This window comes from Rhipicephalus sanguineus, chromosome 2, assembly GCF_013339695.2.
Source record: "Rhipicephalus sanguineus isolate Rsan-2018 chromosome 2, BIME_Rsan_1.4, whole genome shotgun sequence".
Lineage (NCBI taxonomy): Eukaryota > Metazoa > Arthropoda > Arachnida > Ixodida > Ixodidae > Rhipicephalus > Rhipicephalus sanguineus.
The window spans coordinates 94,010,148-94,026,412 of NC_051177.1; the positions used below are offsets into that span (position 1 = coordinate 94,010,148).

The 16,265-nt window shown below is 43.3% G+C and overlaps 1 protein-coding gene across 2 annotated transcripts in view; it reads right to left on the reverse strand.

Moving 5' to 3' along the window:
* Positions 1–1,515: 1,515 nt before the first annotated feature.
* Positions 1,516–16,265, reverse strand: part of LOC119383407 (troponin T, skeletal muscle) — a 31,471-nt gene continuing 16,721 nt past the window's right edge. The window contains exons 8-12 of one of the 2 annotated variants that reach the window (XM_037651518.2): positions 15,938–15,959; positions 14,319–14,399; positions 11,347–11,469; positions 8,299–8,554; positions 1,516–1,711 (exon numbers count right to left, since the gene is read on the reverse strand). In XM_037651518.2, the coding sequence (XP_037507446.1) occupies positions 8,318–8,554; positions 11,347–11,469; positions 14,319–14,399; positions 15,938–15,959 (463 nt within the window). In that variant the 3' untranslated portion in view covers positions 1,516–1,711; positions 8,299–8,317. Of the gene's footprint in view, positions 1,712–8,298; positions 8,555–11,346; positions 11,470–14,016; positions 14,098–14,318; positions 14,400–15,937; positions 15,960–16,265 lie in introns of both variants that reach the window. The other variant, XM_037651517.2, reaches the window with a different exon arrangement.

Here is a 16,265-nt window from a genome sequence, read left to right on the forward strand (position 1 = left end):
GTGTGACTTTTTGTGCGTGCGTGCTCTCCTCCTATCCCTCTCTCTCTCTATCTTTATATCTCCCCCATCCCTTCCGCCAGTGTAGGGTAGCATACCGGTCCTTCTAGACTGGTTAACATCCCTGCCTTTCCTTTCTCTCCTTCTCCTCCTCCTCCTGCTCGGCGAAGTGGAGCACGTGAAACACGTGAAAGAGAGACAGAGTGAAAGAGAGAGAGAGAAAGAAAAAGAATGAAAGAGAATAATAGAGAGAAATAAAGGGAATGTAGACATAAATAGCTGGAAAGATGTAGGAAGAAACATACACAACAAAGACAAAGAAGGAGAGAAATAAAGAAAGAGGGAGAAAGAACCAGAGAGAGAGAGAGAGAGAAAGAAAGGGCAGAAAGAAGAATGAAGATTGGAATAGAGAGAAAGAAAAAGAAATAGAAAGAAACGGATACAAAAAAAAGATATACAAGAAACAGAGAGAAGAAAGGAAGAAAAAAGAGAGAGAAACCGGAAAGGCCACCAATCAGCGCTCGTCCTTCAGGCTTTGCGTCACTTGTGCGAAGCTGCCAAGATTTGATTTTTCTATAAATGAGGTGCCCTTGGCGTGGACTCTGTCTGCTGCCAAGATTTATTGTAATAAGGCGGCCATGCATGTCCGAAAGAGAGACGGCTCTTATAAAATGCATCGCCGATACGTCCAGCTGCCTAAACAGCCCAGCAATGATTGCTGGGCGTTATTGCAGCAACGTTTATTCACCCCTGTTTGAGCGAAATATGGAACTTCTGAATTTCTAAGCTCCGCTGTAATCAAAGGATAACACATATTATCAGTGCTGACACAAAGCTTTGAGAGATAGTCGTCTGAATAGCCCGATATGAAACACACTTCGTTACATGAAGCGTCACTCGGTAGTAAACGAAAGCTGCGCGTTTTGAGAACGAATATTCGGAAACTGTTCAAAGTGTCTAAGCGGACGAGAGACAGAGGGATGGAACTTAGTAACACGTAGTAATATTTTTTATTGTGTCTACTTTTATAAGTTAATACTGATCAATCTCATTGGTCAATCTCATCAACCAACTTTGCCTAACGATTTGTTCTGCAAATAACATTTCCTTTATCAGCTCATCCACCCCCAATTCTGATATCTGCCAAGGACAGGACCCTTCTTGAAAAAGTGTTGGTAACTTGCAATCTTTGAACAAAACAAACTCTATATATGAAGTGAGTTCGCTTCTCTTTCTTCCTTTTTTTTATTGTAATCCATCTTTGAACAAACGTGAACAACATGTGTATGTTGAAACAGAAATAACGAAGCATGCCTTCAATCTTTAACACCAGAAAGATGGGCAGCTCGAAACATTCAGAGTAGTAGTAAGAAAAAAAAACAAAGAAAACGTCGCAGTGGAGTTGTTTTCTCTAAAAAACAAGCGAAAGAAAAAAATTGGGGTGCCAGTACAGTGCGAGCATTCGTTCATCGTGCTCGGTGGGGGTCACGTAACTGGGGTACTTATTCATTTAAAATGCAGATATGTGGCAACTTTATTATTTGGTAGTGGAGTGTTCGGAAAGTCGTCGTGATATCGTCTACATGCTTCCACGGTTGGGCGTAGCACTCCACATTTTTTTTATTATTTTTATAATAGTTTCAACTTTGCCGCTTGTATTTAAATAAGAGGTTTCGTCGATGGCCGTGGCGATGTCTTGGGTAAGGCAGGAGCTCTGGTAAAAAAGAGACAAAAATAGAAAATTAACGTGAGTCAGTGAGTCAAACAGCCACTTAACGGATACATTCGTAATCTCTAGAAAATCTGCGTGCATTATTTGTGGATATAGTACCATAAATATCTCGTTGGACTCAGCAATCGGCGCCGTGAAATAGGTCACTTGCTGCGTTATTCGGCGCATTATTCATTAGCGCATTCAATGGACATTATTCGGCTCCCTGTAAATTCGGAACTTATAATTACATATTAAGTATAGTCAAGCTTTATGAATACACGGAGGAATGAGCCAATCAGAAATTAGGATGCTCCTGTAGTACAATACATCAGGCTAAAACACTTCGTAAGAGGCGGTTCAAGTCTCTGTGCCAGACATATTGAAGTCGTGTGGCCAATAGCAAGCAACCCTAATCAAACGCACGGTAGAGGTCAGCTTTGTTGCGTGGGTTGAAGGGTAGCAGCAGTAAAATGCAATTTATAGATTCGCCAAAGTACTGTACCGCTTATAGGAATGACTTACTGATCTCCTAAGCTCCGATCAGTTTTCACAATCGTTCGCCATATCACCAGACAGGCGGTTCCTAATCTAAGCCTTCAGGACATGTCTGCACTCAAGAAGTGCTGGAAATAGGCTTACGTAGCTCCACTCTTTTGTATGTATTTGTCAATACACTTTCATATATACTGCCATACGTCATACGTACATTCGGTCGAAGTTACAATATCGAAGGATTTGGCGTAGGTGTCCTGACATTCAAAAGCATTAGTTCTTACTCTGCTCATGAAAAATGTATCGAATAATAACGATGCTCCGGGTCTGTCTTCACAATAATATTGGACCGATGCTCACAACCATGCAATACGCTCGCATCCTTGACTCCCTCCCTTGAGCTTCATCCACTTTTTCTGAGAAGATGTAAAGCAATCGACGGGTACTCTTAGTCCCCAAAACCCAACCTAATGTCGCGTTCATTTACATACTGCGTCTTTCGGCAGTTGTATCCGTATTTATATTAAGCCCACGTTTCGACAGCTTCAAGTTTTCTCGCAGTTTTACTTTTTTTTCTCCGTGCCTACGACCTTTCCACGCGAAAAATATTAGTAATAAATCGCACGTTGGACACCCTCCACTTGATGGCCCTAATGTGACCGCAGGTCACACGTAGTGGCTTTTCAGCGCCAATGTTACTCTATCAAAACATAATTTCAGGGCCAATGAAGTCAATGCTAGAAGGCAACTGCGAACTTTGTTTTAGGGGAAAAAAAAGAGCTTGCTTGAAGATGTGCGACGCCGGAGGTAATTAGAAAACTCGCCTGAAGAGTGAGCCTACAGGCCACTTTTGCTGCTCCTGTCACCTCAGCGTTTTTTGTTCCTCTTTCCTTTTTTTTTTTTGGTTCTACCTTGTTATGCTTGTACGCCTCCTACGTCGAGCGAAGGTTGTTCAATTAGCTTGAACTACCCGCTATCGCTCCACATTTCGAGGCAAGCTCAAGTGAGCGCGTTTAAAAGTTTTGACAGGGACCTGTTCAACGTTCATTAGGCTTTATGGCCGTGCCCAGCCAGCGCCCACGATATATATATTTAACCCCCCGAACCCCTGGCAGGCATCAAGTAGCCCGGGACGAGTGGCATAATTAAATCCTCCCCTTCGAAGGAGCTAATTTTTTTTGCCTTTGTCGGAAGTGAGAGTTTTTTAAGGGGTAATAAAATTCCTGGTCGTCCTATTCAAAAAAAAAAGAACAAAATAATGCAGATATACGGCCTAGAAACGCGAGACTCTCATTCGATCCCTTTCTTACTTACGACGTACGGGTATGGTAAGTTTCGTAAAACCCGATGAACAACGGAGCCGCGCTGCTGTTTTATATGTATATTTTTGCTTAAAGGAGGGTATTTAGCCTCTTGTTTCGTGTTTGTGCTCCTCTCTACGTCAACTCATCGGCACGTGTAACGATGAGAGTTATTACCCTATCTTGATTTTCAAGCTGAGCTTGTTAGGTTGAACGTTACGAGCCTGCTAAGTTTTCCCTTAGTGTGTGTATAAGCTTTGCGCTAGTTGAATGTGAGGGCTTGACGTAGTACCTATGTCTATCACGTTATGATTACGCGTCTTAATTTGTTTACATGAGCTAGATGAGAATCATAATCTCGAGAACATCAAAAGCTGTTTCCTCCGTATTTAAGAAAAACATCGGAGCTCGCTGCATTAGTCTATATCGTTGCCGGAATGTTGTGACACGCCAGAGCCATATTAAAATGCCGCTCCATAGATTTTTCTACAATGTTTACTAGAGGTAACTCTGGTGCTGCGATCCTTCGGCCACCACGGGAATGTTAGGTAGTACATGGATTTGCCTAGTTTTCGTGCTTGCGGCTTCGAAGGCACTTATGGCTTTGTTTGTTATTGTGTTTTGGCTTTTGTTTCGGGTTTGAAAGATGACTAGTTGTGAACCTCGTGAGCAGCTTCGAATTAGACAGCCTTAAAGAGTCGAGGCGGTGAAGTGGAACTGCTGATTTTTTGCTGAACTTCGTCTTGCGACAAAGCGGCTGTAGGCCACACGGAGCATCACGGAGTCGAAAGAACATAGCTTAGGCAAACCCATATACTACCTATCATTCCCACGCTACGTGAAGCGCTATGCGTCGAAGCTCCCATAGACACTAGCGCCAGATTTCCCTCTAGAGTACTATTATGAAACTATATGATTATCGCGGTTTGTCTTGTATAACCAAAGTGGTATGGAGGTAGGTAATATGTGCCGCTTGATGGTCGGAAACACGGCGCTTAGCGACGCGATAACTCATCGCAGAGATTACTGCGTAATACCGTGGTCCTGCTTGAGGAAACACCAATTTTTGCCACATGGGTATGGCTTCGGACCGTCTGTTACTGTTCAGTGAATAATACAGCAATCAAGCATGATTCGGCGCTGGAACACTGAGTATTCTTTCACAAACTCTTGTTTCTTCTGCATTAAACGTTTGCGTAACTTCCCTGGTTGTGAATGAAAGCGTGGAACTAGTTAAAAGCTCGATTTCGCGCCCGCGGATGTACACTCATCTAACTTTTAAGTGTCACAGTAGCCTTTGTAAGTTTGCAAGTTGTGTTCCCGGGAAGTGTCGCATTTAGCTAAAGTATGGATGTAGGTAAGGTCGAAGGCTGGGTCACTTGGTACATAACGCTGGAAGAATAAACCAGTCAAAAAGACGATGAACACAGGAGTTGTGTGCGCCACTTCTCTCCTGTCCACGTCGTCTTATTGACTGGTTTATTCTTCCAGCGTTATGGATTTAGGGTGGCGTCGAAAGCTTTTACAATTTTTCTCTTTGACACTTAACGTTCACTAGAAAAAAAAAAGGTCTTCTGGTTAGACCGTTAACCGTTTCGCTCAGTTCTAGTGTAAGCGCAGAAGAAGAAAAGCTGGCCTAATTTAGGATGCGGTAAACTCTTTGTACTATTTAATTAAACATGTTCTGTGCATCAATCCTCGTTACACCGCACACAGGCAAACGCTCACGATTACATTAGGTCTGTTATGTCGACAGGCCACTTTCGGAGCAGACAATGCGTGGTAACTTGTTTCTGGGTTAATACGTGGCGAAGCCATTGTGGCACAAAGAAATATACAAATATGAAACACAGAACGCAAGAATACAAGGTTTCAGTAAGACTGAGCTAGAATGCCGGTATATGCGGTCGTCGCATCGGAAGTTGATTAAAACTCTGTTGATTTTACATTAGACTGGCTTGTTAGGGAGGTGGTGATAGCGAAGGTGTTTCTCATCGCCTACACCTTTTTTTTTTTTTCACACGTGCCGTCAAATGAAACGCGTACAGCGGAGCACGTGGTCCAAGCAATAGCTATAATATAGTGCGCGCCATCCAGTCATCGCCATTGACGGGCGCGCACATTCGGTTTGGCAGCGCTGCGCAATCCTCCTTTTGTGCGATATGTTCGTTAGGTGGCATGGGATGATTTCATAACATTTTAACTCTGGTATTCTTAATCTAGATTCAGAGCATCAAGAAACACTGTTGAATCAAACGGGCAAAAAAACAATGTAAGCGCGTAGCCATTGACGCAATGACCCCGAAGGCGGTTCCCAGATTTACCTTCTTTCATCGATCGTCGGCCCACAAGGCAGTTAAAGCACTTTTGTGCATTTCCTTTTTTTTTTCGCTCCCCCCCTCTCTCTGTCTCTCCCATCTTTCCACTCCCCTTCCCTTTCCCCCGACGTAGGGTAGCCAACCGCACTGCTGTCTGGTTAACCTACCTGCCTTCTCCCTTTGGTATTCCCTTCCTTCCTTCACTTCTTTTTTTTTTATGAAACTGTCGCGCAAGCTCGGCTGCTGCCTAGCACATTAGAGTTCATCAAATCCCCAGAAGACTTCGCCACAATCGCTTCGTCCTGCTTCCTGAATACCTTTTTCGGCCATTTTCTTACCGGTGCCCTTTCACCTTCTCCCTTTTTTTACCGTTTTTTATGCATTTGTATGCTTATAAAGCTAGTAATATGCACTGATTGATGAATGTGGTTTAACATCTCAACGTCTGCGCTGTACGAGATGTGCCGGGCAGTCGTAAGATATACGATGCTTTAATTTTAGAGACCGGGTCGGTTTCTTAATGCGCGGTTGAATCTAAGTGCCACGAAGTCTTTGCATTCCGCGCTCGTTGTAATGCAGCGGCAGACCGTTGTGGGCCCCGAGCCCATTCTGGACGGTAGGCTTACTCCTTAAGCTGGAACGTCTCCTTCATCCTTAAGCTGTCTCTCAGCTACTGCAGCGAGATGAGAGCGCTTTATCCCCCCTTACTTGTGGCTTAATGGCCACATATACACGCTAGGGGTTGGCCTAGATTGGGTAGTTCAAAAGAAAATTAGGAATGTGAAACAGGGGAAGAAGTTTTTGTAGAGATGAATATTAAACGCTGCAGGGCTGTTTGGTTCGAGGTTATTTACCGAAATTTTGCCGCAGCAAGATACATGTTGCATCCGTCATGCCTTGTCTGCTGCACCACAATTTCAGTAAACAGATCGCATTTACCACAGAGCCGTACCTGCCCGTACGGCTCTGTTTTAGTGTTGCAAGCAGATGCATGCCATGCTATACGGACATGTCAACGGTTGCTATCGCAACGCTCGACTCTACTACTGCAAGCAGGCCTCTGCTACTGTGACGCGGCTAGCTATGAGCGCTGGATACATGATAACAGATTACACAAGACACCTGCTTCACTTTATACACACCGGCCTTACGGCACAAGTGTTACACATATATATACGCACAAAGTATTCTGACTTAAGGGCAAGTCTATAACGCAATGATAAAAAAAAGTTGAGAGGAGACACATTATAGCCAAACGACAAAACACAGGGAGTATCAATTTTTAAAAATGAAGGGAAAGTAGGAAGAGAGAGAGATTTATTATGGTGTAAAAGCTTAGTGGTTGGTCTGAGTTAATGTTCTGACCTGCTACTCAGTGTAGGGTAGATATAATGGTTGTTAGGAGGGAGAGTGAGATTGGGTACAGTACAAGGATGAAGATGAGTGCGGTGAATAAACTTAGACAGCCGAAGACACAGAGTCTCAAATCTAGACGGCTCTTGTCCAAGAACTTGTTTATAGCGTTTAAAACATCGCACCAACGACAAGGGTCTAACCAAGGTCCCAGTAGAACGTTCCGACAAATATGCCGTCAACTATCCGTCACTGCACAGCATGTCGCTGCTGGGAGACGCAGAAGACGTGTTTTTGTTGTCGCGTGGATATCGCGTTCCTCACAGTCCGGACTGTCTGCACTCCGATAAGGCGTACGTAGAGCCAAGCGAACGTCACATCTAAATATTTTGGTAGAATGAAAACGATTTATCAAGGCCAGATTTTTACAATTTTAGTGTACCGTTGAACATACAACAAACTCATAGATAACAGCGTAAACCGTCCTGTTGATACGCTTGATTGTAAAAACACACTGTTGGCAGCCTCACTTTTTCGTAGTTTATTAGTACCCGCATATAGAAAACTGGGCAACAGTAAGGCTGACTGCCACATCGATAAGGCCGACCGTCACGAAACCGTAGTATGTAACCTAGAGAATATTTCCCTTGGAGGTGGTTTCGCTTGGTGATGGAGTCAAACTTTTTTTATTTTCTTTTTTTTAATCAAAATTTTAGTAAATTTTTTTATCTAATTTATCGATTTTGGCAGGCAGGGCACAGATATATTTTTTTAATTTAAATTTCATTTATTTTTCGCCCAACTCCACTTTAACGTAATGTCACAATCATCCTTTGTATTCCAGCGTTAGCATATGGGGACAAAACATATTGGCGACTTGAAACCGACTTGAAATAGGGGCAATACTCCAGCATGTAGTGATGTCACAATTTCGAGTGGATTTTAAGGCATGGCGTCGGCTAGCTTCATCCCACTTCGCCAATATGTTTTGTCCACCTATGTGGACACTGGGATGCAAAGCGTTAAGATGATTGTACCGCCCATTTCCCCATAGATACCTACGCGTATTGCACGAACGAACAACGCGCGAGGTCTACAAGAATGTAAACTCGTCGGTATATACCTTTGGTTTAGAGGAAGGTCTATTCTTCCTCCTCTTCCTCCTCCTCCTCTTCCTCTTCCTCCTCCTCTTCTTCCTCGTCTTCTTCTTCCTCCTCTTCTTCCTCCTCCTCTTCCTCTTCTTCTTCCTGCTGCGGCGGAGGGGCGGGCTTGGGTGCCGGGGGCGCGGGCTTGGGCGGTTCGATGGGCTTGGGTGGCTCGAACACGGGCTCCAACTCCTCGTCGTCGTCCTCTTCCTCCACGCGGCGGCTGCGGCTCACCTGCGATAAGAAGAACGGATGCATGTCTTAACATTTCGCCGTGTTTATCGAACCAAAATAAAAGATACACAATTTAACTGAAAATGAATTATCGAGTTTTGCTTGCGAAAACCGCAACGCCACCAGTGAGGCACCCGTAGAGGGGTATTCCTGAGTAATTTTTACTCCCCACCCAGGGTTCTTTAACGTGCATTGAAATCTAAGTAAACAGGCGCTTTTCCAGTTTTGCTTCCATCAAAATGCACCCTTTGTTGACTGGAATCCAACTCACACCCTCGAGTTTAGCAGCTCTACACGTCAGCTGCTAAGCTATATACAAAGAGGATATGGCTTGTAACTCTGCGATATGAATTAAGCAATATATCACCGGTCTCCAAACAAAAAGTGGGTCTTATTTAAACATCACGTTTCTAAGCGAAAATTGTCTCGTTTCTCAGAAATTAGAGGGCAGAAAACTATGTACTGGGGTGTAGCGACCTCTGGTATTCCTTTGTGATGTTTGCCTTTCTTTCTTTCTTTCTTTCTTTCTTTCTTTCTTTCTTTCTTTCTTTCTTTCTTTCTTTCTTTCTTTCTTTCTTTCTTTCTTTCTTTCTTTCTTTCTTTCTTTCTTTCTTTCTTTCTTTCTTTCTTTCTTTCTTTCTTTCTTTCTTTCTTTCTTTTGCTTAGATGAAATGCATCCTCAGTTGCCCTTGGAATGGGGTTCATCGTAACGCGGCTACGTAAGCACAACACGAAAGGAACACTGCTTTTGTATATTTCTCCCTGTCGCCCTACAAATCATTCCTATATAATATGATTGTCCAGTCAACGTACGTCTGCGGCCTCGTCAACTTCGTTGTAAATAGTTGCTCGCTTCGTGTGTTTCGTTATTTACAGTACCTATCCTGTTTGTGCTGCCACTAACTGCTACGTATACGTTATCAATGTATTCCTGCCGCTGTTGTTCGGTACTGTCTTGCGTGCCTGTTTTCATACAGTAGGCGTGCGCGATAGAAAAGTTTAGTTTCGTTACGCACTCCACACCATGATAAATGCGGCTAATTAGCCTAACGAGCATCCTGTAGTAATTGTTTCACGCTCCCACGGCTGTTCGGCAAGTGCTGCGCGAAATGCTGTTGCATTATGAATCAATAGTTCAACCTTGATTAGCTCCGCATACAATACTGTAGGAAGAAAGAGGCCATTCCTATTCAAAAGCCTTCGTTTCGTGTGCGAACATGGTAAAACTGACGACAGAGAGTAGGGTTTTGCTATAAAATATTCAAGTATGCGCCTCTACTGCGTAACAGACAGTAGCAAGAACGGACCGGAACTAGTTGATTGCCGATCTTTGTTACAAAATTAACTTATCTTTCGAAATGCAATGCGAATCTTCCCTCCAACCTTTTAAGCCTTGGCAGTGAGAGAAATGCGCGAATACGCGATGTTAAGAAAACCCACAGGCTGTGCAATGGTGTCATTCGTTGCGTGGTTTGATCAAGACATTCGAACAGGAAATTTATACCCTGAATGCTAGTATTGCGCTCAACTAAATAATCTGCACTTCCCGCCCTAGAACTTGAAGCTGTGTCGATAACGCTTGGTTTTAATCAAGTGCCATTTTGCTTTGGATAGGAACGGGACCTACTGGGCTCGTCGAAATATCGAACCTCACTTCAGACATAGAATACTTTCGTCTGTACCCTCTGTCAAGAATAGGGCCGAGAGATGGAGACATATTATGGGATAGACGATGTTTTAAGAGGGATAAAGAGGCAAGGCCACCAGCGACAGCGACAACACCCACGTGACGTCACGTATTCTGCTAACCCGCTAAATCTAATACGCCAATGAGGCCGACTTTGACAAAGATAGGTACACTAATCGGAACGACGGTCAACCGGTCGAAGGCTGTTTACCCCGATTTGTGTAACATTCGACCCTTACAAACCTCTCTCTCTGTGCTTGCGCTTACAAAGAGCGACAGGTGCTTGACCTTCGTATTACGAAACTTCCTTCAACTCGGCGTTCCGAAAAATAGGACGGCGCCACCTCTTAGTAACGTTTTTCGTAATTTGCCGAGATTTAGTTTCCTAATCGGGATACGTAAGCGTGCTCTTGCATGTGCTGCAATTAATACATTCTTCTCAAGGAACTTCTACACGCTAGCAATAGATCCGCTTCGGCAGTGAGACAATACACAAAGTTAACCTAAGGACTACACCAGGTCCAGGGCACACGAATGCCGACGTGCGACTGCCTTTACCAGACATTCATTTGAAGGAGTAGGTTCGTTTAATGCTTCCAAACCATTACAAAGGGCTCAGGCATACTTCTTCAACGTCATCAGCCACAGCATCAACAAAGTGCACATAATTCCTTACAGATCTGTAGCGGGTACCACGCTTCTTCGCCGAATGACGAATAATAGCATAGTGGATGCTTCCCTACTTCACAAGCACAGCGGGGAAGCTTATTCCCCTACTTCACAAAAATTATGATGATTTATGGCGTAGTGGGTACCTTGCAAGTGTACCTGTATTAGTTGCCTCAAGAGAGCTTACAACGGGCTCTACGGAAGGGCCACTCTTCTAGCTTTCGCTGTGACTGCGCTGCATGTTCCGCGCAGGCCTGGTGTTTTTTTTTTTTTTCTTTTTCCATTGTGTAATTGTGTTCAAACCGGATTATGACGCTCGTAATGAAGAAGGGCGTCTGGTTTAAATGTATGTTTGATGTCGTTGTACGACTCGGCCGTAAAATAGTGTCTTTGTCAAGAAGAATGATACATCGGAGATCGCGTTTGTCGAACGTACCTGCTTGTTCTTCGGGTTCTCAGGGTCCCACTTGGGCAGACCGCCACGACCGGACTCCTTGAAGCTCATCATCTTCTCTTCCCACTGCTTCTCTGACTCGGCGTCAATCATGGCCTCCAAGCCCTACGATGTGGTATGGGAGAACGCCAAAGATCACATTACACCAAACAATTCGAATACATGGAATGTGCCCAAATTTACAAAACTTCTTTTTGCGTCTCCTCCTTGTTCAGCCGCCTTTGCTAGTGATGTGTGCCACATCGTGATTTTTTTTACACATGATGAACTAGTAAATGTCTAATGACGCGCACACCATCTGTTCTTTTTCACTGAGCTCACTGACACGCAGAATTTCTTGACGGAACACATCTTAGTTTCTTTCGAGTGGGTTGATTTATCTGCAGTATCGGCTTCGACGATGGCTTTGCTGAACAAAAAGTAATGAGAACGGTCTTCATCAAATGTGTTAGCCGCCTATCAATATATTATTCAACTTTTTCTATTGCAGCAACTTTAGCACGCTGACGCTGTCAGCGTGAAAAAAAAAGCGCATTAAAGAGAACATTACTGAAACTCAGTGTAACGAAAGTTCCCTGATACTCGCGTAACATGGCGGCACTTACCCTTACCTACGACATTAACGTTCGCTATATACGAACTGATTCCACTACGGTGAATTTGACGAGACTGCAGTTATGGTACATTCTTTTAACGCTTTGCACCTTAACACTCTTTCTAAAAAATTATCGCTAAGCTATATATATTCCTGTATTAAGCGAATTACTACAAAACTGAGCATTCAGACTATACTTCGGTGACGGAGATGCATTCGAAGAACTTCTTAAAATCTATATCGTTATTTCTTTCGAGTCATAAACGCGAACGTTACGTACGCTACAAACTGCATTGTGTACATACATACAGCTACATAGGTACAAGTACTGCATACTATGAATATGTCCGATTTTTCCATTTTAAACGTGATAGTTCACGTTGCTAAATCATCCGAAAAAAACAAATGCTTCGCGTCATATAGCAAAACACAGAGAAGCATCGGCATTCGTGCCAGTTGAAGAAAGGAAGAACGAGAACTTTCACATAAAACACAATAAAATCATGCAAGGGAGGAGAAATATTCAAATAAACGTGGCTTGAAGCTCGACTGCCAGCAAAACATGCAACGCGGCCGAGGGGTTTTGCAGCAAGCAATGTGTAGTTCACAGCCATGCGCACATTCTTTCATGCAGTTGTTTGTTGTTATCATTTTAAGTGAAACACAAATTAAGCGACGTTCTTTGCTGTGATATCTTTTGGGTCGTCTATTTCTTTTTGTTGACATTTTTTTTTACTATAAGCCGCACTGATAGGCCGAGATTCCTACTCGGTTTTGAAGCCAGGCTTATGAAAGTTAGCAAAATTGAACTTTTCTTTTGTTTGGTTCTAAGTGCGTTATTTCATTTTGGCAACTTTCTTTCTCTGTGATATCGACACGTAGGTACATCTCTATTCATCAAGGGCAAAGAATCATCAGAGAAAAAAAATGTAAATACTAATAATTGTCGGGGTTTTACGTGCCAAAACCACAATATGACTGTGAGGTACGCCATAGTGGAGGGCTGCGGAAATTTTGACCATCTGGTATTGTTAAACGTGCGGCTGTATCTAAGTACACGGGCCTCAAGCATTTTGCCTCCATCGAAATGCGGCCAGTGCGGCAGAGGTTCGATCCCGCGACATTCCGCCCAGCAGTCGAGCACCATAACCACTGGACCACCTCGGCGGGTCGGATAAAATTTTTGCTAATGACATTTCATCTCTAGGATACGCACAAGGCCTCATCGTCTTCAGGTGTCATGTATGAGTATTTTTTAGTAAGGCTTGTAAATCCTCCGGCAAGTTCAAGCACGTGAAGCTGTTAATCTCTAGGAAGTCTCTCTTAAGACTGTGCAGTGGTTAGCCTTGAGTCATTTATGCGCTATGGTTTAAGTCTGGTTCGGTACAGTTTAGAAGGTTCTGGATGAGTTAAAATTTACGGCAAAGAGAAGCTGCAGGCAACTGCCTTTTTTCGAGGTTTTGAAGGCTCTTCGACAACCGATACTCGCTTTAGATACGCAAAAGTATTTCATTCATGTCGAATTTCCGTCTGCATGAGAAAGGTTACATGCCACCTGCATGCCTCGTGCTTAACGTAGTCTTCATTTTTGTTCAGTCAAATTTCTCGATCGTGTTGTGACTCGAAAGTTGTTCCAATAATGCTTGCTGCCATGATGACAGACGTCAGATCTGGCTGCTCTTAATGTTTTACACTTTCAACGAAGGTTTCTTTGAGGAAGCTGTTGAGCAGTGGTGACTGTCAAAAGCACGACTTCATGACAGTCATGCAACATAGGCATAGCTTCCCAGTATTGTTTCCCACTATTTCACTGATATTGATTCTACTTAAATGACGCGAACGCCATGGCCAGTACTGTTAGTCGTCTGCGGCCATTCGGCTCAAATGAAATTTTTTTTCATGGCCTTAACAGGCACGAAGTAGAAATGCAGCTTCTCGTTTTCCAGTGTTAATTTTCAAATGGATGGCAATAAATGTCCGTTTGTTACTGGGGTCGCGGCTAGTGTGAAGCGAAGGGGTCAAGAAGTGCGCGTCCCTTCTTATAGAATCGAACGTACGCCAGAGAAGAGTTCACGCTTGTCGGTGAAGGTGCGGCGATCCGTCCTACGCTCGTACTTGCTGGCCACCTGAATCTTGGGCTGTTGCCACCACACGACGGGGCAGCGAGCACGGAGACGGGCACAGGCGACAGCACACATCGCAACATTGTGCGAACGTTGACGGGAGTACACGTGGGATGGCGGGGGAGTCGAGGACAGAGAAAGAGAGAGAGAGAGAAAGGAGGAGAAGGAGAGAGAGAGAAAGAAGAGAGAAAAGACGACATGGTGAGCGAGGCAATGGTCCACGTAGCTCTACTCACACCATCGTACAGCTCCCGCTTGTCCTCGAAGGACCGTCTGTCCAGTCTCCGCTCGTACTTGCTCGACACCTGGATCTTGGGCTACCGTTCGCGCATTTCAGTAAATGCCCTTTACATCATCGACGTCAAATTTCCCTACTTACACTTTCATTTAAATAAACTTTTTATTCGGGAATTAACCGATTCACTCAAATTTTCTGAAAAAATGTTTACACGTCACATCACTGAATATTTTTTTCCTGTTTTTCTAGGAAATTGATATTATTGGGAATGAGTCAGGTCACATCTCTTATTGCACATTTTAGGTGAGTTTGAATGCTCTTATTAATATTCGTTCTTATTCTGCTTGTTCACGTTCTTTTTATTTGGTCCACTACTTCCACACATTGCTCTTTTCATTAGTTAGCATTACTATTGACATATGTATTTACTTGCTTATACAGAATCAAATTAATTATTATTAATATTATGCACATGTCCGTCCTTTTCCTGTGTTTGAACAATTAGCCTTTTCATGTAATCACAGGAGCTCCTCTTTGCAGTTTTTTTTTATCAGAGCTCTGAGACCTCATGCTCTAATATTCCTACATCGTAACACTGGCATGATTTGAAATAAGCATTTTGACGTTACGTCCGTTCTATCGATAAAACTTCAGCCACGGTTAAAGGAAGTGTTTCTTTCGGCACGCAGTGCCTTTGAAGTAACCCCCGCATTTCCCGGCCATTGCCAGTCTTTGCGAGTCGTGTTCTTCTGCCCATGCAAATAAGCGACTGCGAGCGAAGCCTCACGACATTTAAACGTGTCAATCTCTATGCGACGGACCGTAAGCCTGTCACTTTTTCACGGAGCGGCGACCGAGCTCTTTTCAACTTCGGGTCGCTGTATATGTGGAGTGGCGATCGTTGAACATCTTCTTGCATGTTTTCCGCTACCTGCCTTGCCCTACTGTGTACTTTGACTCTTTGAGTCAAGTGCTCATGAACACTTCAGTTGATTATGGCCGAACCTTCTAATGCGAAAATCTCTCACACATATTGCAACTTTCTTACTCTCAAGAAAGAAAATGGTCTTAAAGTTTTCTTTTCCTTCTGCAAAGCAGTCCTTTTCATACCTTCTGTGCAAAATTAGCAGCTTTACTTTTTCTTAAATCAAATACGTACGGACATCCATATTGAATTTTTAATAAGCAAGAGTAATTTTTATTTCTCAACAGCGATGTGGCAGTATTCGAAGCCAAAATCTTTTATCAAACGTCATTCATCTGTAAACAAGAATCTATTGGCGCTTTTGAGAGAATATACCAAAACTGTGCCTGAAAGGGGCTTGAGAAATACTGCGTTTGCTATATATACTAGTTGGAAACCTAGCGCGGGTTGCGTTCGCGATAGATGTCTGTTTTGCCAAGTTTTAGCTGGAACGTCATACAGCTCAGCATATCAGTACATATAGAACTTGATATAACGATAAAGTAAGCTTGTAACTAGCTTTTTTTTAAGTATTCATACCAAGCGTGACTTCTGCGACAAAGCTGTGGTGTTTAATTTTCTTTTGAGGATGCTTCTTACGTTCTTAAGAATATTATTACTATCTACAAAAATAAGAAGCATTGAAAACTTACCGGGTGCTTGCCCTGCAGAGCTCTGAAATGCAAATGAAGTTGTGCATAAGGTATTGAAGTTGGTTTTGTATTTCAAATACAAGATATTTCTAAGATATATCGAAATACACGCACGTACGTGGGCATGATGTACGTATAGCGCATAGTCGGCTGCTACTCGGATCCCGGCTTCGAATGGGCTGAGTTGTACTAATGTGAGCCCTGATGCCAAATTACGTGTTAACTTTATGTTGTTACCTCGAAACGATAAAATCACTGCGGGAACCGTAATCGCGACATGAACTCTCATTACACAAAGAATTGTTGAGAATTTAACTCCCTAATTGTT